A 24,156-nucleotide genomic window follows, 5' to 3' on the forward strand; every position below is an offset into this window, starting at 1 on the left:
ATCATTGTGAGTGCGATAGGTAGTCAGTGTCAGGCACCTTATCATGACTGTCTACCAGCTGTTCATGTAAAAATCCTCTGATGATCTCTGAGGTCTGACCAGAGGATTTTCATGTTTGATAAGAACCCAGCTGTCATCAAACTCTAATCTTGATTTTCATGTTTTCTCTCTATCCTATCCTGGTATCCTGTGCAACAAAATCCTCCATCTAAATGACAACATAACAACTTTTCCAGCAAAACAGGGTGATTCAGAAATTTCATCTGGTGTCCTGATTCTAATCCACATGGAAAGATTCACCAAAAACATGCAGGCCTACAAGTGTGTGTGTGTGTGTGTGTGTGTGTGTGTGTGTGTGTGCGTGCGTGCATGCATGCATGCGTATGAGGGGCCGTCAGGGACATTATTCAGAAATACCTCTCACACACACTACTGAAATATTACGCTCTTACACACACTAGTGAAACGCTCTTACACACACTAGTGAAACGCTCTCACACACACTACTGAAATGCTCTCACACACACTACTGAAATGCTCTCACACACACTACTGAAATGCTCTCACACACACTACTGAAACGCTCTCACACACACTACTGAAATATTACGCTCTTACACACACTAGTGAAACGCTCTTACACACACTAGTGAAATGCTCTCACACACACTACTGAAATGCTCTCACACACACTACTGAAATGCTCTCACACACACTACTGAAACGCTCTCACACACACTACTGAAATGCTCTCACACACACTACTGAAACGCTCTCACACACACTACTGAGATTTCAGTGTAACCGGAAGGCATCTCAGTGTAACCGGAAGGCATTTCACTTAAACCGGAAGGCATTTCACTTAAACCGGAAGGCGGGTTGTAAGAGGGAGCGCAGCATCGTTGGCTTGCAGATGTCGCGCCAGGAGGAGCTTTCCAGTGGACTTACAGAAGCCCGGTCAGGAGCTCCGTGCCGCGTTACCAAGCTCAGCAGAGCTTCGGGACATGGACAACCAGGACAACCGGGCCAACAGCTGGGTGTTGCGCCGCGCCATTGCGGCCGCGAGACGGGAAAAGCGCCGTAAGCCGGCTCTCCACGGTGTCGGCACTCAAGGGGGCGTGGCACTGTTGCCTGCTCGCTGTTGCATTAGATAATGTTCGAATTGTCTCCGCTGATGACAAAATGTTGTTGAGTAGCGCAGCAGCTTCTGTAAGTCCACTGGAAAGCTCCTCCTGGCGCGACATCTGCAAGCCAACGATGCTGCGCTCCCTCTTACAACCCGCCTTCCGGTTTAAGTGAAATGCCTTCCGGTTACACTGAAATGCCTTCCGGTTACACTGAAATCTCAGTAGTGTGTGTGAGAGCGTTTCAGTAGTGTGTGTGAGAGCGTTTCAGTAGTGTGTGTGAGAGCATTTCAGTAGTGTGTGTGAGAGCCTTTCACTAGTGTGTGTAAGGGCGTTTCACTAGTGTGTGTAAGAGCGTTTCACTAGTGTGTGTAAGAGCGTAATATTTCAGTAGTGTGTGTGAGAGGTATTTCTGAATAATGTCCCTGACGGCCCCTCATACATGCGTGTGTGTGTGTATATTCTTTCAGTTGACAAGTCACTTCACATAACAGATTAACGGAGCATAATCATGATTAACCCTTTGTACATGGCCATGCAATAAAGGTATTATTGTAGATATGTACATCTCTCTCTCTCTCTCTCTCTCTCTCTCTCTCTCTCTCTCTCTCTCTCTCAGCTGCACTGTAACAGCTGGCATCTCTCTCAGCATATCTTCTCACAGTGAGTATCCAGCATCATCATCATCCTCTTACACACCACAAACACAGCTATCAACCCTTTCAAAGGCTTGTTTGGATTTTGTTTGGATGCTCCTTTCTGCTAGGACAGAGTGGAACTGAAGTCTGCAGGCTCTATGGAGGTTCAGGTAAAAACACATGGAACAGGATAACATGCATTTCATGCACAGACACACAAACCGGTCGAGGTGATTCAGGATTAATATGAATGCTATGTATCAAACTCACAGTATGGGTTTACAATGAGCACAGACTTACTGTAGTATTGCAGTCTGCTAACACACATTTCTTTCTACTGAGTTCAAAACTCTGCATACAGCTCTCTGTACAGACAGGCAGCTCAGCACTACAGTTAATCTCACCAAATGCACAAATGCAACAAAAACAACAACAGTAACAGTAATGCCGTCACTTATTATTTATTGATTATTATTATTATTATCATTATTACACAGTAACACAGTTGTATAAACAAGCAAGATTCTATTTAAGCTAAATAAAGGACAACTTTCATACACACTACTCAAAAAGTTTGGGATATTTGACTTCCGGGTGAATTTATAGAAAATGTTAAAAGTTCATACGGTGATATTATATCATGAAAGTAGGGCATTTAAACAGAAGTAATAGAAATAATTTCTTCATCTCAAGCATTTTATTGAAACAAAAGCTAACAGCAGTGGTGTGTATACCACAGCAACAAATTTTAATGTCTCAGCTCGACTAGACGTCTCATGCTGTTCACAAGCGAGCTTATTCCAACCTGCTGATGACTCTGTGACACTCAGCGCTCAGTGGTAACTTCCCTCTGAGTACTTCCTGTTTGAAGCCTTGCACTGACCAGGTACTGTTGATGGATTGTTAGGTGTCGTCTTGGTGTCATGATGTCAAAATGTGAACAGCATGATGAAGAGGACTGTTTAAATACAAACTGTCACTGAAGCAGAACATTTAGTGGAACATTCATGGATCACACACTTGATTTTCAATCACCTTGTTAGAGAACAGCATGTTCTGCAATAAGTACTGAAACACTGAACAGTTGGACGTGTGCATTCAGACGTTTAGAGAAGGTCAAATGAAGTTCGCCTGTAAAAGTCAGAGTGCATTTTAGGTGCAAATTTCATCTGAAAGCTGAATATCCCAGACTTTTTGTGAGTAGTGTATTTCACAGAGAGAAAAGAAAATGCTGCAACATGCTTCAATGTGTTCTGTTTGTTTGTTCTTTTCACATAAAGTCAATCCTGCACATGAAATGTAAATGCAATGCAGTGACCTCTACAGTAATGCAAAGCTGTAAACTTCAGTATTTCTGTTTGTATGAAAGCTTTATGAACTTTTTATGGTTCTGTTGAAGCTCTCACAGCAAATGGCTGAGGAACAGGTCATGGCCATGGTAGAAAACCACAGTCTCACTGAGCTTAATCAACAACCACACACAGGCACAAGCTGCAAATCCTGTCTCTGATATTAAAGACCTCTGCAGCAATTACGAGTCTTCCAATATTTTATGAGGCAAAACCTTTGAATAATTTAGTCACAAACCCAGCCCTACGGCCATGACTAAAGAATGGAGACGCACACAACAAAGCCAATTAACAAATAATTTATTAGGAAAAGAATACTTAAACTAAACTGTACTGAGCTAAATGCAAAGTACTCAAGTTTACTAAGTAATCGAAAATTGCAAAAAACTGTTTGGAACAATGTCCAGTGGACCAAAGTGTAAAAAAAGGTCAATTATGACCTGATGCTGTGAAATAACGCAATGCAATGCAACTCAACTTATGCTGTAAAATGTAAATAAACATCATATAAATCAATCACAGGCAAGGGAAACTATAGAATTCCATAAAGTGTACTGTAAATATGTAATGTGATTCCAAATACAATCCCAATTCCCAAAAAAATGGGATGTTGTATAAAATGTAAATAAAAACAGAATGCAATGATTTGTACATCTCACAAACCCATATTTTATTCCCAATAGAAAATAAACAACATATCACGTGTTAAAGCTGAGACATTGTCATTTCATGGAAAACATTCATTTTGAAACTGATGACAGCAACACATCTCAAAAAAGTTGGGACAGAGGCAACAAAGGGCTGGAAAAGTATACGGCACAAATCAAAAACACCTCGAGGAGCATTTTGTTATAAAAAAATTTGGATTATACAGGGGTGCAGATGTTTTAACTCATATAGAGAGTGTGTGTGTGTTCTGTTTTTTGCATGCCTCGTCCACTTCCCTTATCTGGCATGTGTTTACTGAGGCTGGCAGGGATAGATTATAAAAATAGTACAGGGACAAGAGAGACAGGTTAGGGAAGTATCATTTGGATATGAAACATAATGCTCATTACTGAGCATAAAACCAAAAAAGGATGTTATGATATTAACTGTATCAGTGGAGAGGTGTCCGAGACAGTCCATTTTAAAAAAATGTATAAGAACGTACTGAAAGAGCTCCTCGGGGAGTCTTTTCTCTGTAACCCCTTTTGTGTGTTGCACTGTTAAACGCTCCTTCTTGTACAATAATAATAAATTCAACTTAATACTTACGTAATACTTTGAATCCAGTCTTCCTTATTCAAGGGTTTTTCTTTAAAAACACATTTGACAGTTAAATTAATTGGCAACAGGTCAGTAACATGACTGGGTATAAAAGGCGCATTTCAGAGAGGCAGAACCTCTTAGATGTAAAGATGAGCATAAGTTCACCAATCTGCGACAAACTACGTCCAATGAATTGTGTAACAATTTCAGAAAAATGTTCCTCAGCATAAAATTGCAAAGACTTTGAAGATCCCACCATCTACAGTGTAAAATATCATCAAACATTCAGAGAATCGGGAGGACTCTCTGTGCGCAAAGGATAAGATCAAAGGTCAAAACTGGATGCTCATGATCTTCAGGCCCTCAGACAACACTGGATCAAAAACAGGCATGATTCTCGACTGGAAATCACTGCACGGGCTCAGGAACATTCAAATCACTGTCTGTTTATACAGTTCGTCATGCAAGCCACAGATTCTAGTTAAAGCTGCATCATGCAAAGAAGAAGTCATATGTGAACATACAACATCTCTGGGCCAAAGCTGATTTAAAATGGTCTGAGGAAAAATGGAAAACTGTTCTGAGGTCAGATCAATCAAAAGGACCATCCAGCGGACAGTTCCAAACTCTTCATCTCTGATGGTATGGGGTTGTATTAGTGCCTATGTTGTCAGCAGCTTACACATCTGGAGAGGTCCCATCAATGCTGAAAAATATAGAGGTTTTAGAGCAACATGCCTCATGTCTCTTTCAGGAAGGCCTTGCATATTTCACCAAGACAATGTTAAACTCATACACAACACCATGGCTTTGCAGGAGAAGAGTATGGGTGCTGAACTGGCCTGCCTGCAGTCCAGACCTTTCACCAATAGAAAACATTTGGTGTCTCCCAAAACTCCAGGGAGTGATCTTCTCACTTCGCAGACATGTACAGACTGTTGTTAAAAGAAGAGGGGATGCTACACAATGGTGAACATCTCTGTCCCAACTTTTTTGGAATTGGGGTTGTATACAGACACAACCTTCAAGGGCTCTGATCAGAATGTGTATTTATACAGAAAGAAAGAACTGTATGTGGGAGAGGAGAACAGACTGAGAGTGATGAGCCCATGTGCTTCAGTGTTGTATGTACACATACTATGAGTCCAAGATGGCTTATAATCCGTAGAGAAGATTAAAGGATGACCCTCAGCATAGAACATAATCTGAGCTCAGATACGGCAGCATTGACATGAAATCCTTTGTCATTTGGGTCAGATGTTGAATTAAAGGAGCAGGACAGTCAGTATGAGAATTGAGGTCAGTGGTGTTTAACGATTGAGCCCCCAGCATGCAAGTATGACTGACAATATCTGACAAGAAGTAAAACTAAAATTTAGCAGTCCTGCCTCTTCCGCATCAGTCCATGTGTTCCAGTGTTTCAGACCTGAGGCAGTCCACCGAGGATCCACGGGTGGAGATCATCATGTAGTTGTAGCAGCAGAAAAACAAAGACAGAAATAAGTATGGATAAACATGGGAAGAAAAAATAAATAAATAAGAGGTGTAGAAAACTAAAATAACAAAGAATACGAGGTAAAGTGAGTGATGTGATTAATATAATTCATAATTTTTAATATCAACAAGCAACACATGAAAATAAAATGTATCAAATATGAAGTGATGATACTCATATTTGATATAAGGTATAGTATAACGTATAATGTAATAACAAGAATGCATGTGAAATATGATGATAATATAAAGATGTGCAAAAAATAAATATGGCCTTGGATATATATTTTTAAACATGTTCACATCACATTTTGATTCTGTTTACTACAGAATAGAATAGAACATGAAACAAATGAATAATAAAAAAAACTAAATATTGCACTTCAAATACATGTTTGAGTCAGAAAGCAAACAGAAGATGACACATGAACTTAAACCTGTTAAATGAATGATTCGACATCTTGAAACAAACTTGTTCACCTTGTCAAGTCGAGATGATGAACATTTACAGATCCAAGAGACAGAGAGTAACACTTTGTAGACACAAATGCTATTCCTGCCAAGCTGACAGTTAATAACTTTGCTGAGCAGGTTTTGACTGCTGCAGCTTCTGGAAACCAGTTAGACCAGAGAGAGATCAAACCAGAACAAAGAGCCTTTAGAGGCTAAAGATGTGATCCATGTTCCATTAATAGAAGCATATTTTTTATAACCACTTTCAATCAGCTCATCATATTTAATATATGTGGTATATATAATGTTTGCTATCACATCCTCTGCAGATGTAATAGTTTAATATGAAACATGCCGGACTTTACAGTATGTGCAAAGAAAGGGAAAACGATTTTATAATTTTTTATTTGATTTGGTTCGGCAGACGGCCCTGCACCGAGCGGCCATGGTTGGGAACAGTAATGCTGTGGCTGCGCTGATTCAGGGAGGCTGTGCTGTGGACCTGCAGAACAGAGTGAGTGGTGAACACACATGTCAGAATGTGTTCAGGCACATACAGGAAAATTCATTCATGCATTTGTCAGATCAAAAAAGTACCAACCTGGACCTAGAAAAAAAGATCTGATTGATCTGGTGTTTTAAATAGTTTATTTTGCTTGTATGAGCAGCTGAATTCAGAGTGGAAATCTTTCTCTTATGTTCATACTCAGGATGAGTAAGCCTTCTAAAATGAGTCCTATCTACTGCAGGCATGATGTCAACATTCAGGTGTATGCTCAGTACTCTTTGATCCAGTTATTTCTGGACAGCTTTATGTTTGGAGGTGCTGACACAGTTTTTCCCACAGGAGCTGCTTGCACCTGTGTGCTTGAACAAGTATGTCATGTCCCTGCAGTCTGTGCTTTTAATAAAATCACAGAAAGACTTCATATTGTTAAATGCTTCAGATGTCACGTTACAGAAAATGGTTTGTGATGGGAATACTATGTCCAATGTTTGTTTGAGGACGGCAACACTGCGCTGCATGAGGTGTCTTGGCATGGTTTCTCTCACTGTGTCAAACTGCTGGTCAAGGCAAGAGCTGATGTACACACCAGGAACAAGGTAGGATAACGATAATAAATAATCATCGTAACAATACACGTTATGTTTGACAGCATGAGATTGTCCACGCACTGTATATTTTTTTCCTGAAACTTTCATGTCCATGTTACATCGATCAACAGAAAATAGAACAGCAGTTCTAAAGTGAGTGCTATGAAGATGAGAATATGAAGAGACATTGCTGTTACATGCTTTTATATTGCATGCAGTATGTCCATACTGGAGCATAGATGATGTTTCTGTTTATATATGGCCAGGCTCGACATTATACTCCAGTGCAGAAGAAAAAACATTTATTTTATTTAGATTTTCAGCTCATGTTATTATTCTAATATAAAGACACTACAAGGGAGCATCAATAAAAGTTTAAACAGCAGAGACTTTTTATTGACTAGAAACACATCTCAGTCTTTATGTACAGACTTACAACACATTATCTAGTTTTCTAGAACAAAAATAGATTCAGCATACGTACATTAAGACAAAGATTTAGGCCATATTTCTAATTCTTCTGTCAGATGTATTTCCCTATCATCCAATGTGTTAGATTAATTCAGATGCTTGAAAATCCAACCTACTGAACCTGCTCTCAGAATATGAAAATGGTATGCCTTTCCAGCTCAAACTGTCACTAACTTAAAGTTCATGCTTTACTTCATGTGTATGATAATGTGACACGAATAGCCCTGCAGATCAGAAACATGGCAGAGAGTCAGAATACCAGGTTGCTTTTCCTCTTAGAGATGTGGAGTTATTGTTAGAGATGTTTTGTCATATTATAGATGATGTTATGCAACTCTAACAGTTTAACATGAAGAGCTGAATTGACTCTGTAGTAACAGTGTTACTCTGATTCAGGCAGGAAACACAGCACTCCATCTGGCCTGTCAGAACGCACACGCTCAGACTGCACGCTTTCTGCTGCTCGGAGGATCCACACCTGACACCAAGAACAATGTGAGTGCTCCAGCTTCACACAATGCAAGTGTTCTCTTCAGACACTAACAAATGAGCTAAAAAGTACGACTCACCATATGTCACAGTACTGACAGCACTATGTGCTATCCAAGGAATAGTTTTACAATATACTATGTGTCACTGACCATGGAATTCCCTCTTTGTGCTTCCAGATGGGTGACACGTGTTTGCATGTGGCTGCTCGCTACAACAACCTGAACCTGGTGAAGATCCTGCTGAGCTCTCTCTGCTCTGTGACAGAGAGAAATCAGGTACAGTGTGTCAGTGTTGCAGGGAATCTGGTGTGTGTGTGTGATGTGTGTATAAATCTGTGCTTTCAAAATTTTTGGTTTTGCCTGTGAGTGTGAAAGAATCATGTTACACAGTTCTTTCTGTGAATTGATGGACCAGTCAAATGAAGAGTTACCAGCTCAGAAACATACTGTACTGTACATCTGTGCATGTTTACCTGCAGAGGGGGGACACGGCTCTCCATGTGGCTGCTGCTCTGAATCATAAGAGGACAGTTCAGGTCTTACTGGAGGCAGGAGCTGATGGTACAATTAGAAACAATGTAAGTTCCAAACACACCACCGTCCACACCACTGTTCCATCCAAAATGGAATAGTCAAACTCTTTGCAGTACAGGCTGACATGTCCAAAGTTTATATAGGTCCTAGTCTGGAGCTATAAAAACACCAAAAGCAATCCATCCTTGACTTCCCATACTGCAGTTTGATTCTGTATTTTTCTCATACACAATCCAACTTAGAAAAGAAGTGTTGGCTTCTGATCACCAAACCTGTGACCTCAATAGGAATGATGAAATGCAATTATCTGGATGCTGTTCTGTGGCTGCACACCTCCACAGTTTGTCCCGTACGAACAATGATGATGATGATAGTGGAAATCCGCCCAGCTCACTAACACACTCTCACACTCTGAATTGTTTCTTGCCACTTGTTTTATTGTTAGTGATTGAAATGTGTGTCTTCTTTGGGTGTGTGGGTTTGTGTGTGTGTTGTTACTGTAAAAAGAGAATAAATTAAATATGAAGATTTTAACATCTGAAATTGTAATTAACATAAACAATACGATATGAAATAAACCAGGAAGAATAATGACATATTCACTGATGAACAAAGATGAGTAACTCAAGAGGACAAAGTGTTAACTAAATAAGGGAGCAACAATGCTGATTAGTGATCTACGGCACATAATTAACATTCAGAGGCACATAATTAGTACCATGTGATTGGTCCAAAGCAACCCGGACAGTGCCTGGACATGGGGACTGCATGCGCAAAGCCAAAACACTGCACATGTGTATTAGAAGTTGTGGCTTTGGGGCAGAGTGAGTGACCTGAACCATATATATTATTAGTCAGATTTTTACTATAATTCTAGTTTTTATTATGATGATTACTTCTCTGCATCTCTGTCTCTTCTCCTTGAGCCTCTGTTTCTGAGTGCTTGATCTTAGTGGGATTTGTTGTGTGTCTGTGAATGATATAATAAAGAGTGCAGTCTAGATCTGCTCTGTATGGACAGTGTCATGAGATCATTTCAGGGTTGTCCCAGCTTTGGCTGGAGATTTAGAATATTTATTTTCTAATGTTCATGATGTACTGTTCACTTCCAGGCAGGTAAAACAGCCCTGGATAAAGCCAGAGACAACAACAACAAAGATGTGGCACTTCTCCTGGCCAGAGCTCCTCAGGTTGGTATCTGCATTATAAACTTTTATTAGTTAGAGATAAAAAAAAAATCTGATTTGTAACTATCATTACTGTATCTCTAACCATAACATTAACAATTTTAATAGAATTATCTTCATCTTGTCTATTTGTAGGGTCATGAAATGAAAGGTTCATAAAATGTAGTAATCAAGTTGTATTACATTCATGCAATAAGTACGCTCAGTTATAAGGGTACAACCAAATAACTGAAAATCATGTAAGTACGTTAACTTTACTGAATATGCTAATTGGCTTAACGTGCCATATTTAGAAGCAATCAGAGAGACAAAGCTTCTTTTTAATGGAGATTTGAGCTGCCATCTGAAGCCACTCGAGAACTTGTGTAGGCTGAAGACCAGTCAGCCTACTGCATTCTGGATGAGCTGCAGAGGTCAGACGGTGCATGCAGGCACACCAGCCAGGAGTGAGTGGCCAAACTTGCTCAAATGAATCTAAAAGAGAAAGTTATTGTAGCAGTGTTGCAAGTGATTGGACAGTGCATCCAATGTCACTCCCAGGTTCCTTGGGTAATGTAACCATAGCAGATTGTGTAATTGTTTTCAGGTGCATCGCTTCATGCGAGGAAGAACAATAAGGAAACAAAGAGAAAGACTGACAGCTGAGCGCAGGACACAGTCTGTCACCAGAGTAGACATTCTACCAAACAAAGTAAGAAAATACCAGAACCAATAATTCTTCCAAGCATAGTGGAGGTAATGCATTTAAATTAAATGACATGTTTCACCTTATTTCTGTGTGCCCTGAGCAGGACAGCAGTTCTGTGGTTGAGGAAACCACAAGCAGTGAACAGATGGAGAGCATGACTCCCTTCAAGATAGGTCCTCACCAGCAGCAGCAGAAGCAGCAGCACTACCACAAGATCCCAGCCTTCATCAGCAGCCCCTACCACCACCACAAGAGGAGGGGAATCCAGGAACAGGTAGGCCAACAACAGAGACACTAGGATCAGTATGTTCAGCTAGTCCACAGTGGATGTTTGCATGTGACATTTAGAACTGGAGTTTTAGGTGCATTGAAGTCACACTTGCTTCAACTGATAGGCTCTGCAGTTTAAAATGAAGGCTTCAACATTGGTGTTTCAGTGATAGAACAGCTGCCTGACTTTGAGCTGTCTAACATCCTGTTCTGAATCTGGATAATCAGGCAGGTAGGGTCAGGAAACAAGGGCTGTTAGAATAAAAATTCAAAAAAATATAAAATCCAGTCCGGCAAAAGACTAATAGAAGTGAGCTGGTATGCTACTGAGGTAATTAGTAGTGTGTCGGTCGTGAACGTATTGTTCAACTTGAACTAATCTTTTATATGACTCAGGAGTAATGAGTCCTCCCAGTTTTCAATGCAGTACGTTTCCTCACCACATGGCAGAGATGGTAACATGGTAACAGAGATGATTAGTTCACGACTCAACTGTGCATCCTCAAGTTTGAGTCTCTTGTTCATTTGTCACGTGACAGGCAGCTCGGCCACAGGACTGTGTGACAAGCAGTGCACACAGCGATTCGTTCATACAGATCAGTCTTTTGTTCATTTGTCACGTGACAGCTACCTCATCACTGTAGACTGATGCGCTGTGTCATCAACAACAATGGCAGAGAGGATACATGACACAGGTCACTTGATTGTGGTGTGTCTTTGCTTTCCTTGGCTTTTACACCATCTTCAGTGTTTGAGAACCGTGCTCTTTTTTAATCGCCCAAAGTAGGGCTACAGCACAGCACTAGTTGAAATAAATGAAATGACTGGTGACGAAATGAAAGATTCATTTAATTTACCATCTGAGAGTCAGTGATCCGAATCAGTAAAAAGACTCAAACTTCACAACATTGGAGGTAATCAGAAGTATGAGCAGCAGGTAAATAAGTGGCAGGAAACAGGTTATAGGGGAGAGGCTGGGTCTGAAATGATCCAGCCACTGTGATTGTCTGATTGTAATCTGTAACTTTCCTCCTGTAATCTGTTACTTTTCCTCCTGTAGGATTTGAATAAAGACGATCTGAGAAAAGGCAAGAATGACTTCCACGTGAAGAAGGACCTGCTCTGTGATGATGGTGAAGATACTCGGAATGAAAAATCCTTTCAGCTTTACACACTGTATCGTGATAAGAACGGCAACATTAGACAGGTAAGTCATTTTAAACTACAAACATTTTTGTAAGGTCTGAGAGCACTGAGAGGGTAAAATAGTTATGGTAACATTTCCATTGTGCTGAGCTTTGTTGAGCATATCTGCCAGAAAAAAACAGACCATTAACAGCATACTTCATTAAATCCCATTGCTGAGTGTGCATTTTGAGACATCTGACCATCTCTTCAGGCACCAGCCAACGGATGCCACTGTAAGCCTTTGCTCAAGAAGCTTGAGGGCCAACTGAAATTCACGCAGGAGGACATGAGGCTGCACATCCTGGACATCCAGGAGCAAGTCGACAGAAGGCTGGGCCAAATAGAATGCAGGAACAGACACCAGGTCTGCTTCTACTCTGATTACAGATCATGGCTTAAGTTTACTTTCACGTCTTCAGCATCTTCAGTGACTGTGCTCCATGCCTAGACACAGTAGCAATATCGAAAGTTCATGCCATAAAGTTCCAAAAATAGTTACATAATTCTTTGATTCAGGTCTTTAATACTTTGTCCTGTCCAGATTAAAGTGTTGGACATCCTGAATCAGGAAAGAGCAGCAGCAGAGAAGAAGAACATGATCTACAGGACTGAGCAGAGAGTTGCACAGCTAAGAGAGGAAGCCCTGATGACACAGGTACCTAGAACTGACCCGGGGTTTTATTTTCCATTTAGGGAACACACGGGCCAATGTGGCTGCTTCTGGGATTATTTTAAGAAAAGAGTCATGAATAGAAATTTAAATGGAATCTTGCTGTCTTGATCTGATGTGTGTAGATGTGCGCACATTCAGAACAGGTTTGATCATACAGCAGCTCTGTCTTTTAACAAGCAGGCAGCAGTGAGTCATGAACTGAAGAAGTGGTGTATGTCCCAGCTGAAGGACGCAGACGTCCACATCCCAGCCAAAGCCCAATGCTACAAACTCCTCCCCTCACCGTCTGTGGAGCAGTCTCTGGCAGACACTGACCTGGAATCACTCCCCTTGTTGTCCATGGTATCTGGAGACAGCAGCACCTCACTGGCAAACTACGTCAACATCCTGCCATCTGCATCTACCCACAGTGTGGAGGGCCCAGTGCAGGAGCAGCTGGGGAGGAGCACATACTTTGAAATGAAAGTGAAGAGGTCATCAGGTATGTCCAAGAACAATTATTTAGAACTGCAACAGCATCAACAGGTGAGCTGTGACACCATAAAGACATGGTAACACAAAGAGTAGAGCAACCAATCAGATCCAACAGAAATGTCTAGCAGAGAAGTAGTGTCATAACTTTAGACAAGTATTATTGATTATTTGTCTGCTTGTCTGCCATTCTGAGATTAATTAGTTATCTTGGTTGTTTATGGAAACAAACTCATATTTGGATTAAAGGTATCTGGAACATTTCTATTAAATTTTCCATAAACAGACCTATGACGTATTTTCTTGAGCTGTGTACCTGGTTTACCCCAAAGGTTTCCAACACCATTCAAACCCAGAGAACCCTGCTTACTTCCTGTTGCTTTAACTTCTGGGTAGACATAGAGTATGTCACTTGATCCATGACAGAATTCCATCAGGAGTGGTGATTGTTTAACATTAAATGCAGGATGTGAAACTGCATTGGCTTCCCATTCAGAACACACACGCTTCACATCTTTCCGCATTGTCATTCCCCATCTCTCTGTCCCCACATTCTCTGCTCTCTACTCTGACAAAACTTTTTTGTCAGTCTTATATGTCAGCTACTAAATGAATGCTTGTCATTTGTATTTTATTTGCTATGCAGATATAAAAACATTGAACACAATCTCTCTATTCTTTTTGTGTTTACACCTCAGATGACTATGAGAACACAGCCCTGTTTCCTCTGCCTGCTAAACCTACCTCAGACCTCCTCCTGGGCTCTGTTGACCCCTATTGGCAGTCCTTGGAAATGCAGGAGGATCCCATGGCAGCAGTGGTGCAACTTTGCGGGGAGGGTTTCTCCAGCAGCAGCAGTCAGCCCAGCATCAGTGACCAGGGACCCAGACTGATCCAACAACAGGAACATAGCATTGACGGACAATACAGGAAACGCTTTGGAGAGCTGATGAGTGGCCACAGGCGTGCAGAGATACACACAGAGAGCACCAGGACACTGGAGTTCTTCATCGAACGACCCACTGAGCCCACATTCAGCCAGGAGAAGAACAATCTGCATGCTAAGGAGGTGAGTGTACTAGGAGGAACTTGCAACCTATCAATCAGCCAAACATGTTCCACATGTTGGTTTTCTTTAAGGTCTATGGGATGATTTAATTTTATTACAAAATGTGTCTTATTTTTGTAAATCAACATTTCTAATAGTGATATATTTGTATGCACAAAGTTAATAGCTGAAGACAAGTCACTAAGTTCATCACCGGGCTGACACATAGAGACCAGAGAAAACCAGTCTGGCTTTCCCCCTGCTTCCAGTCTTTATGCTAAGCTAGGCTAATCGCCTTAACATTTAGACCAGGCTGATGCTGAGCTTCTCAGCTCACTCTCGGAGTTTACTTCCAAAACTAATGTAAACTTATGCTGTCAGGTGACTCAGCGTTTCTTTGAGACGGTGTCGACTCAGTTGGAGCGTTGGTACGAGAGAAAGATCACGGAGGTGGAGCAGCAGACGGAGCTCAGAGCACAGCAAGACAGGAAGGAGCTGCTGCAGCGAATAAGCATGCTGGAGGAGGAGCTTCAGAAGCTGAAGACCAATGAGAATGCAGAAAGCTGATGCAACTTGTAGGTATAGGTAGTTGGAGAACATTATGGAACTTTTACTTTAGCTAACTATGAAGACACCCCATACTGTCTTCTGTCAAATGAAGGCAACAGGCCTGTAAATTATGTACATTAAGTATATTATTACTGTTGTGTAAATAGTAGTTGAATGTTAGAATTGGATTCTGTTAGATCATCATCAGCAGCAGCTGCTGCATCATCATCATCATCATGTATGTATGTAATGGAGGCATTTTATTGAAGGTATTAACTGTAGTTTTTGATGAATGGAGGTTATCAGTACTTGGACAGATTACTGATAGAGAGCTTCATCAAATGACAATGACAATCAGCTGAAGCTCAATATCAGCAAAATAAATGAGCTCATGATGAAGGTTTATGGTGATCATTCAGGGAAAGAGAGTGAAGAAGGAGGACTTAAGTACCTTAAAAAATTGGACCAGACTCTTCAGGGACAGAAAAGCAGACTGTTCTTCCTGAGAAGACTCAGGATACAAACAGGACTTTGTTGAGCTCTGTTGTTCTTGTTCTGCTGTATGTCTGTTAGTGTGTAAGTTAAATTCCTTGTATGTCGTTAACATAATCAACCATTAAATCATTCTGAAAGAAAGAAAAGTTGTTGCCATGACATAAAGGACACTTTAGTTATAAATTTCAAAATGTTGATGCGTCACACACATTTTCAAGGACGATCTATTCAGTCACCACAGTTAGGGTTAGGGTTGACTGCAGAGAGAAAATAAAATTCTGAGAAGAATGCATCAAAACTGAAACAGAAAAAATTTGAAAAACTGAAATCAAAACTGAATCAGAAAAAAAATGCAACACCTAACTCAAAATACGACAAAAAGGCAAGAGAAAATTAGAGTGCCAAAAGAGAAAAAAACAGTCACTGACAAGAGACAAGAAGTTGTATTTTTCTTGACAAGAGATGAAAACAGTAGACTTCTGACGGGAAAGAAAGACACTATTGGCAGGGTGATCAAGAGACAGTGAAGAGTTCTCACAAAATCTCTGCGAGACCTCTACTACTATAAAGACCCCACTAGGAAACATTCAATGTCTTACAGACAGTTTGTGAGATATAGGCCACTTTATATTACAGAGGCAAAAGCAACTGACCGCATCACATGCTTGTTATCAGCATGAGAATGTGCGGCTCCTCATTGATGGCATGGCACACCAACCCGTTCTCATTCCCAACGCGTAAAATACCGACGCTTTGTCACGCCCCTTGGCGTCTGATACCGATGTAAAAGGTACCCTTCCGCGTCTATATGAAACGCTCTGGGTTGTCCATTGACTCCAGTATAATCCGTTTGCGCTGGTAAGAGACGCTCAGAGCAGAGCTCCACCCGTCCATTCACTCCAATAATAACCCGACCACAGCGATACATGACGCTGCAAGCTACAATCTGATTGGACAACCGAGGACCCTCTGCCCGGAACTGTTTTTCTCACTATGTCAAGGATTTCTTTTATTGAAATCATCAACGTTTCTCAGCACAAACATGCCAAAGTGTCACTGAATTGAACAATAAGATAGCTTCATGTTGTGGCCCTCAGTATGTTTTTTTTTCTCCTTCTAGCCTGAGAAATAAACTTTTATTCCTATGTTTTGGATAGCGGAAAGGCCTACCTGACCAGGTGCAAAATCCAGCTGCTGGCTGTCCCATTACCGCTATCACAGACGAACAGACGCCCCCCAAGCAAAGCAACCGAGGACCCTCTGCCCGGAACTGTTTTTCTTACTATGTCAAGGATTTCTTTTATGTAATCATCAACGGTTCTCAGCACAAACACGCCAAAGGGTCACTGAATTCAACAATAAATAGCTTCATGTTGTGGCCCTAGTATGTTTTTTTTCCTTCTCTATCTAGCCTGAGAAATAAACTTTTATCCTTGTTTGGATAGCGGAAAGGCCTACACACCCAGAATGCTCGACCACGACGATTTGCGAGCTACAATCTGATTGGACAACCGAGAGACCCCTGGCCCGGAAGTGTTTTTCTCGTGTTGTTAAAGATTTCTTTTAATAATATCATCAACGTTTTTCAGCACAACACGCCAAAGTGTCACTGAAATTCAACAATAAAATAGCTTCATGTTGTGCCCTCGGTATGTTTTTTTCTCCTTCTAGCCTGAGAAATAAACTTTTATTCCTATGTTTTGATAGCGGAAAGGCCTACACTACCCAGAATGCCTACCACTGACGATTTGCGAGCGTACAATCTCATTGGAACAAAACCGAGGACCTCTGGCCCGAAGTGTTTTCCTCGTGTTGTTTAAAAGATTCTCTTTAAAATATCATCAACGTTTCTCAGCACAAACACTGTGTGTGTGTCACCAGTTGAGTATTATGACTGATAAAATAAAAAGTTAATCACTTCTCTGTTTAATGTGCTTTTTATAATGTCTGTTTTTGAGAACAGAGCTTGTTATCAACAGACCTTTTGAGAAGGAAAAATGAAATTTCCTGTGTGCAGTTTGCGCTGGAGCTGTACTGTGATATATTCAGATACAGTAACAATTTTATTCATGGAAACCCACCTCCGGCTGCTCAAAGGATACAAAAGCACCATGCAGCACACTCACAAGTGATGTTTTGTTCAGTGTTTTGTCGAAGAAATCACAAAGTCCGAATTGACAATATTTGATAGGGTGTGTTTTAATTAAAAAGCAGCCGTCACACTGGTAAATTGACAGTCACAGAACACATCTGAGCCACCTCAAGCTGACCCCAAGGTCAAGGCCATATCCACCTGAAACTCATCAACGCTTTGAGATAGGGCCTGAAATCTGCACCTCGCATTGGGACAGCAGGTCGACCACGGTGTCGAGTTTCAGACCCATGCGCCCTTCGGAGGGGTCAGAAGTCAGCCATTCTGTACTGAGTATGTGTATCAGGACGCAGGGTCGATCAGGGCCCTATTTTTCACCCCCGCGTACCCCCTTTGGAAAGGTCAGATGTTCACCCTTCTGGACACCTTTTTTGGGATAAATTGACAATGCTTTGAGGTAAGGAGGCTAAATTTTGACTATGTCGTACGACGTGGAGCCTTCTGCTGGGATTTTTTGGTCCGTCACAATCCCATCACTGTAGAGCTAGTTAGCTTTCTAGAAGGTCTACAGAGTTGGGACTTTGGGAGCCTGACCCAGACCTCCATTTAGAAGTAGCACAGTGATTTTCATGCGTCGGTGCATTTTTGTGGCAGCAGGAGGGCGCAGATTCGTGTAACGGCGTCTTTTCTCGGCCCCGCCATCGAAAAGTACTGGGCCGACGTGGACTAGACCAACATCATCCGCTCGGTCTCATGCCCTGAACAACATACTAAAATTTCAGACCCGTGCGAACTTGTAGAAACACAATGTCCTCCAAAACCTCCACGCAGGCGAGGGTATAAGACTGCAGATTCTGACAGACCCCAAGCGTCAGGAATCCAGACGGGGCAAAACAAATTCTACTGGACTTGTGGGGTTTTTTCACTGCGTTCATTATTCAGGCCCCTGGGATCATCTGTTCCAAATCTGGGGCCCCTGGGGTCAAAGGCTGCCGCACGCGGCCAAAAAGACATGTTTTTTTAGCGAGTCCCCAAATCTGACCCTTTCTTTTCCGTTCACTATCTCCTGAATAACTCATCAAAGCTTTGAGGCAGGGGGCTGAAATTTGAGTATGCGTATCAGACGTGGGCCACATCACTGTGCCGAGTTCGTACCCGTGGCCCCTTGGGAAGGGTCAGAGGTCAGCCGTTCTGTACTCATGAGGCCTACTACTACACTTTTTTGGGATTAACTTATCAATGCTTTAAGGCAGGGGTCTGAAATTTGAGTATAGATCAATATATATCAATAGACTTCCTAACTGATATTTTACACCCTACTTATACTGTGTACTTACACAGCCAAATTTTAATTGTCCTATTTTGATTCTATTATTTTTTTCCGTGTGGTGTGTGTGTGTGTGTGTGTATGTGTGTAATGAGAAGTAGACCACAATAGTGAGATATCAGAGCTGTTAACACATTACGTGAGATATTATTGATCTATTGGATTCATAGATGTTTATGTACTTAAGCAGTTATAGATGAAACAGAGACGACACTGACTGAAAGTGTATTCAATATTTTTATCTGAACTTTTATGAGGAACTTTAACTTAATTTATTGTGATGTTCAACATGTTGACTTTGAACTGGGAACTTGTGGTGCCAACTCTGCAACCTGTGGTGGGCTGCTTACAGATAAGCTGTGCACATTCCCATGTGTCATCCCACACTTTGCCACTGTCAGGAAAAGAAACACAAAACAACAACAACAACACACACACACAATATAGGTTAAAAGGATAATTAGGTGTGTGACTATAAGAATGTCTAGTTGAAATATCTTCTATATTCATGTCATGCTTTATACAATTAATTTTAATCCAAATAGTCAAATCAAATCAAATACTACTACTAGGCCTCGTTAAGTACAGAACGGCTGACCTCTGACCTTCCCAAGGGGCAACGGGTACGAAACTCGACACCGTGGTCGACCATGCTGTCCCAATGCGCAGGTGCGATTCAGGCCCCTATCTCAAAGCGTTGATGAGTTATCAGGATATGGCCTTGACCTTGGGGTCAGCTTGAGGTGGCTAAGATATGTTCGTGACTGTCAATTTACCATGTGACGGCATGCTTTTTAATAAAACACCCCTACAAATATGTCAATTCGACTTTGATGATTTCTTCGACAAAACACTGAACAAAACTCACATGGTGAGTGTGCTGCATGTTGCTTTGTGTGATCCTTTGAGCAGCCCAGAAAGCTTTCCATGAATAAAATTGTTACTGTATATGAATATAACACAGTACAGCTCCAGCGCAAACTGCACACAGGAAATTTCATTTTTCCTTCTCAAAAGGTCTGTTGATAACAAGCTCTGTCTAAAACAGAACATTATAAAAAGCACTAAACAGAGAAGTGATTAACTTTTTATTTTATCAGTCATAATCAATGGTGACACACACAGTGTTTGTGCTGAGAAACGTTGATAGATATTATTAAAAGAAATCTTTAACAACACGAGAAAAACACTTCCGGGCAGAGGGTCCTCGGTTGTCCAATAGATTGTAGCTCGCAAATCGCAGTGGTAGAGCATTCTGGGTAGTGTAGGCCTTTCCCGCTATCCAAAACATAGGAATAAAAGTTTATTTCTCAGGCTAGAGGAGAAAAAAACATACCGAGGCCACAACATGAAGCTATTTTATTGTTGAATTATCAGTGACACTGGCGTGTTTGTGCTGAAAAACGTTGATGATATTATTAAAAGAAACTTTAACAACACAGAAAAAAAAACTTCCGGGCAGAGGGTCCTCGGTTGTCCAATCAGATTGTAGCTCGCAAATCGTCAGTGGTAGAGCCATTCTGGGTAGTGTAGGCCTTTCCGCTATCCAAAACATAGGAATAAAAGTTTATTTCTAGCTAGAAGGAGAAAAAAACATACTGAGGGCCACAACATGAAAGCTATTTATTGTTGAATATCAGTGACACTTTGGCGTGTTTGTGCTGAGAAACTTGATGATCAATAAAAGAAATCCTTGACATAGTGAAAAAAACATTTCCGGGCAGAGGGTCCTCGGTTGTCCAATCAGATTGTATGCTCGCAGCGTCATGTATCGCGGTGGTAGGGATGATTGAGTGAAGGACGGTGGAGCTCTGCTTGAGCGTCTCTTAACAGCGCAAACAATATATACTGGAGTCAATGGGACAACCAGAGCGTTCAATACAGACGGCGGAAGGGTTAACCTTTACGTCGCAGTAGCAGACGCCAAGGGGTCGTGACAAAGCGTCGGTATTTTACCGTTGGGAATGAGAACGGGTTGTGTGCCATGCCATCAATGAGGAGCCCACATTCTCAGGCTGATAACAGCATGTGATGCGGTCAGTTGCTTTTGCCTCTGTAATATAAAGTGGCCTATATCTCACAAACTGTCTGTAAGACATTGAATGTTCCTAGTGGGTGCTTTATAGTAGTAGAGGGTCTCGCAGAGATTTTGTGAGAACTCTTCACTGTCTCTTGATCACCCTGCAAATTGTCTTCCTTTCCCGTCAGAAGTCTACTGTTTTGCATCTCTTTCAAGAAAAATACAACGTCTTGTCTCTTGTCAGTGACTGTTTTTTCTCTTTTTGGCACATCTAATTTTCTCTTGCCTTTTTGTCGTATTTTTGAGTTAGGTGTTTGCATTTTTTTTCTGATTCAGTTTTGATTTCAGTTGTTTTTCAAATTTTTTTCGGTTTCAGTTTTGATGCATTCTTCTCAGAAATTTTTATTTTCTCTCTGCAGTCAACCCTACCCTAACGTGGTGACTTAATAGATCGTCCTTGAAAATGTGTGGTGACGCATCAACATTTTGAAATTATAACTAAAGTGTCCTTTATCATGCAAAAACTTTTTCTTTCTGCAATGATTTAATGGTTGATATGTTACAGACATACAAGGAATTTTAACTTACACACTAACAGACATACAGCAGAACAAGAACACAGAGCTCAACAAGTCCCTGTTTGTATCCTGAGTCGTCTTCAGGAAGAACAGTCTGCTTTTCTGTCCCTGAAGAGTCTGGTCCAATTTTTTAAGGTACTTAAGTCCTCCTTCTTCACTCTCTTTCCCGAATATCACAATAAACCTTCAACATGAGCTAATTTATTTTGCTGATATTGAGCTTCAGCTGATTGTCATTGTCATTTGATGAAGCTCTCTATCAGAATCTGTCCAAGTACTGATAACCTCCATTCATCAAAAACTACAGTTAATACCTTCAATAAAATGCCCTCCATTACATACAGACATGATGATGATGAGGAGCAGCAGCTGCTGATGATGATGATCTAACAGAATCCAACTCTAACATTCAACTACTATTACACAACAGTAATAATATACTTAATGTACATAATTTAAGCAGTTGCTTCATTTGACAGAAGACATATGGGGTGTCTTCATAGTTAGCTAAAGTAAAAGTTTCCATAATGTTCTCCAACTACCTAGACCTACAAGTTGCATCAGCTTTCTGCATTCTCATTGGTCTTCACTTCTGAAGCTCCTCCTCCAGCAGCTATTTCGCTGCAGCAGCTCCTTCCTGTCTTGCTGTGCTGCTGAGCTCCGTCGCCTGCTCCACCTCCCGTGATCTTTCTCCGCGTACCAACGCTCCAACTGAGTCCGACACCGTCCCTCAAGAAACGCTGAGTCACCTGACAGCATAATTTACATTAGTTTTGGAAGTAAACTCCGAGATTGAGCTGAGAAGCTCAGCATCACTGGTCAATGTTAAGGCGATTAGCCTAGCTTTGCATAAAGACTGGAAGCAGGGGGAAAGCCAGACTGGTTTTCCTCTGGTCTCTAATGTGTCAGCCCGGTGATGAAATTAGTGACTTGTCTTCAGCGATTAACTTGTGCATACAAATATATCACTAATTAGAAATGTTGAATTAAAAAATAAACCATTTAGTAATAAAATGAATCACCCAGAGACCTTAAAGAAAACCAACATGTGGAACAGTTTGGCTGATTGAAGGTTGCAAGTTCCTCCTAGTACACTCACCTCCTTAGCGTGCCAGATGTTCGTCTCCTGGCTGAATGTGGGCTCAGTGGTCCGGACATGAAGAACTCCAGTGTCCTGTCGCTCACTGGTGTGTATCTCTGCACGCCTGTGGCCACTCATCATCTCTCCAAAGCGTTTCCTGTATTGTCCGTCAATGCTATGTTCCTGTTGTTGGATCAGTCTGGGTCCCTGGTCACTGATGCTGGGCTGATGCTGCTGCTGGAGAAACCCTCACCCAAAGTTGCACACTGCTGCCATGGGATCCCCCTGCACTTCCAAGGACTGCCAATAGGGGTCAACAGAGCCCAGGAGAGGTCTGAGGTAGGTTTAGCAGGCGAGAGGAAACAGGGCTGTGTTCTCATAGTCCATCGAGGTTAAACACAAAAAGAATAGAGAGATTGTGTTGTTTCAATGTTTTTATATCTGCATAACAAATAAAATACAAATGACAAGCATTCATTTAGTAGCTGACATATAAGACTGACAAAAAATTTTGTCAGAGTAGAGAGCAGAGAATGTGGGACAGAGAGATGGGGAATGACAATGCAGAAGAAGAGTGAAGCGTGTGTGTTTCTGAATGGGAAGCCATGCAGTTTCACATCCGGCATTTAATGTTAAACAATCACCACTCCTGGATGGAATTCTGTCCATGGATCAAGTGACATACTCTATGTCTACCCAGAAGTTAAAGCCAACAGGAAGTGCAGGGTTCTCTGGGTTTGGAATGGTGTTGGAAACCTTTGGGGTAAACCAGGTACACAGCTCAAGAAAATACCCATAGGTCTGTTTATGGAAAATTAATAGAAATGTTCCAGATACCTTAATCCAAATTATGTTGGTTCCATAAACAACCAAGATAACTAATTAATCTCAGAATGTGCAGACAAGCAGACAAATAATCAATAATATTGTCTAAAGTTATGACACTACTTCTCGTAGGACATTTCTGTTGGATCTGATTGGTTGCCCTACTCTTTGTGTTACCATGTTTTATGGTGTCAAGCTCACCTTTGATGCTGTGCAGTTCTAAATAATTGTTCTTGGACATACCTGATGACCCTCTTCACTTTCATTTCAAAGTATGTGCTCCTCCCCAGCTGCTCCTTCACTGGGCCCTCCACACTGTGGGAAGATGCAGATGGCAGGATGTTGACGTAGTTTGCCAGTGTGGTGCTGCTGTCTCCAGATACCATGGACAACAAGGGGAGTGATTCCAGGTCAGTGTCTGCCAGAGACGCTCCACAGACGGTGAGGGGAGGAGTTTGTAGCATTGGGCTTTGGCTGGGATGGTGGACGTCTGCGTCCTTCAGCTGGGACATACACCACTTCTCATTAATGACTCACTGCTGCCTGCTTGTTAAAAGACAGAGCTGCTGTATGATCAAACGCTGTTCTGAATGTGCGCACATCTACACACATCAGATCAAGACAGCAGATTCCATTTAAATTTCTATTCATGACTCTTTTCTTAAAATAATCCCAGAAGCAGCCACATTGGCCCCGTGGTTCCCTAAATGGAAAATAAAACCCCGGTCAGTTCTAGGTACCTGTGTCATCAGGGCTTCCTCTCT

The 24,156-nt window shown here is 41.4% G+C and overlaps 1 protein-coding gene across 1 annotated transcript; it reads left to right on the forward strand.

The window, feature by feature from the left end:
• The first annotated feature begins 1,004 nt into the window (after window positions 1–1,004).
• On the forward strand, window positions 1,005–15,540 carry ankrd6a (ankyrin repeat domain 6a). Its single transcript, XM_027288160.1, has 15 exons — window positions 1,005–1,100; window positions 6,734–6,823; window positions 7,315–7,413; window positions 8,272–8,370; window positions 8,544–8,642; window positions 8,846–8,944; window positions 10,013–10,090; window positions 10,674–10,778; window positions 10,879–11,049; window positions 12,106–12,252; window positions 12,445–12,597; window positions 12,775–12,888; window positions 13,087–13,387; window positions 14,076–14,446; window positions 14,807–15,540. Exons 1-15 carry the CDS (start codon window positions 1,005–1,007, stop codon window positions 14,990–14,992), a joined length of 2,208 nt encoding a protein of 735 aa, XP_027143961.1. The 3' UTR covers window positions 14,993–15,540.
• Window positions 15,541–24,156: the final 8,616 nt, after the last annotated feature.

This window comes from Larimichthys crocea, chromosome XIV, assembly GCF_000972845.2.
Source record: "Larimichthys crocea isolate SSNF chromosome XIV, L_crocea_2.0, whole genome shotgun sequence".
Classification (NCBI taxonomy): Eukaryota; Metazoa; Chordata; class Actinopteri; family Sciaenidae; genus Larimichthys; species Larimichthys crocea.

Bases quoted from the DNA above. Each gene is read 5' to 3' on its own strand.
- ankrd6a (XM_027288160.1), top strand. From the start codon at position 1,005: ATGGACAACCAGGACAACCGGGCCAACAGCTGGGTGTTGCGCCGCGCC. The intron at 6,824-7,314 runs GTGAGTGGTGAA...TGTTTGTTTGAG, and splicing joins CTGTGGACCTGCAGAACAGA to GACGGCAACACTGCGCTGCA. The intron at 12,598-12,774 runs GTCTGCTTCTAC...TGTCCTGTCCAG, and splicing joins AATGCAGGAACAGACACCAG to ATTAAAGTGTTGGACATCCT.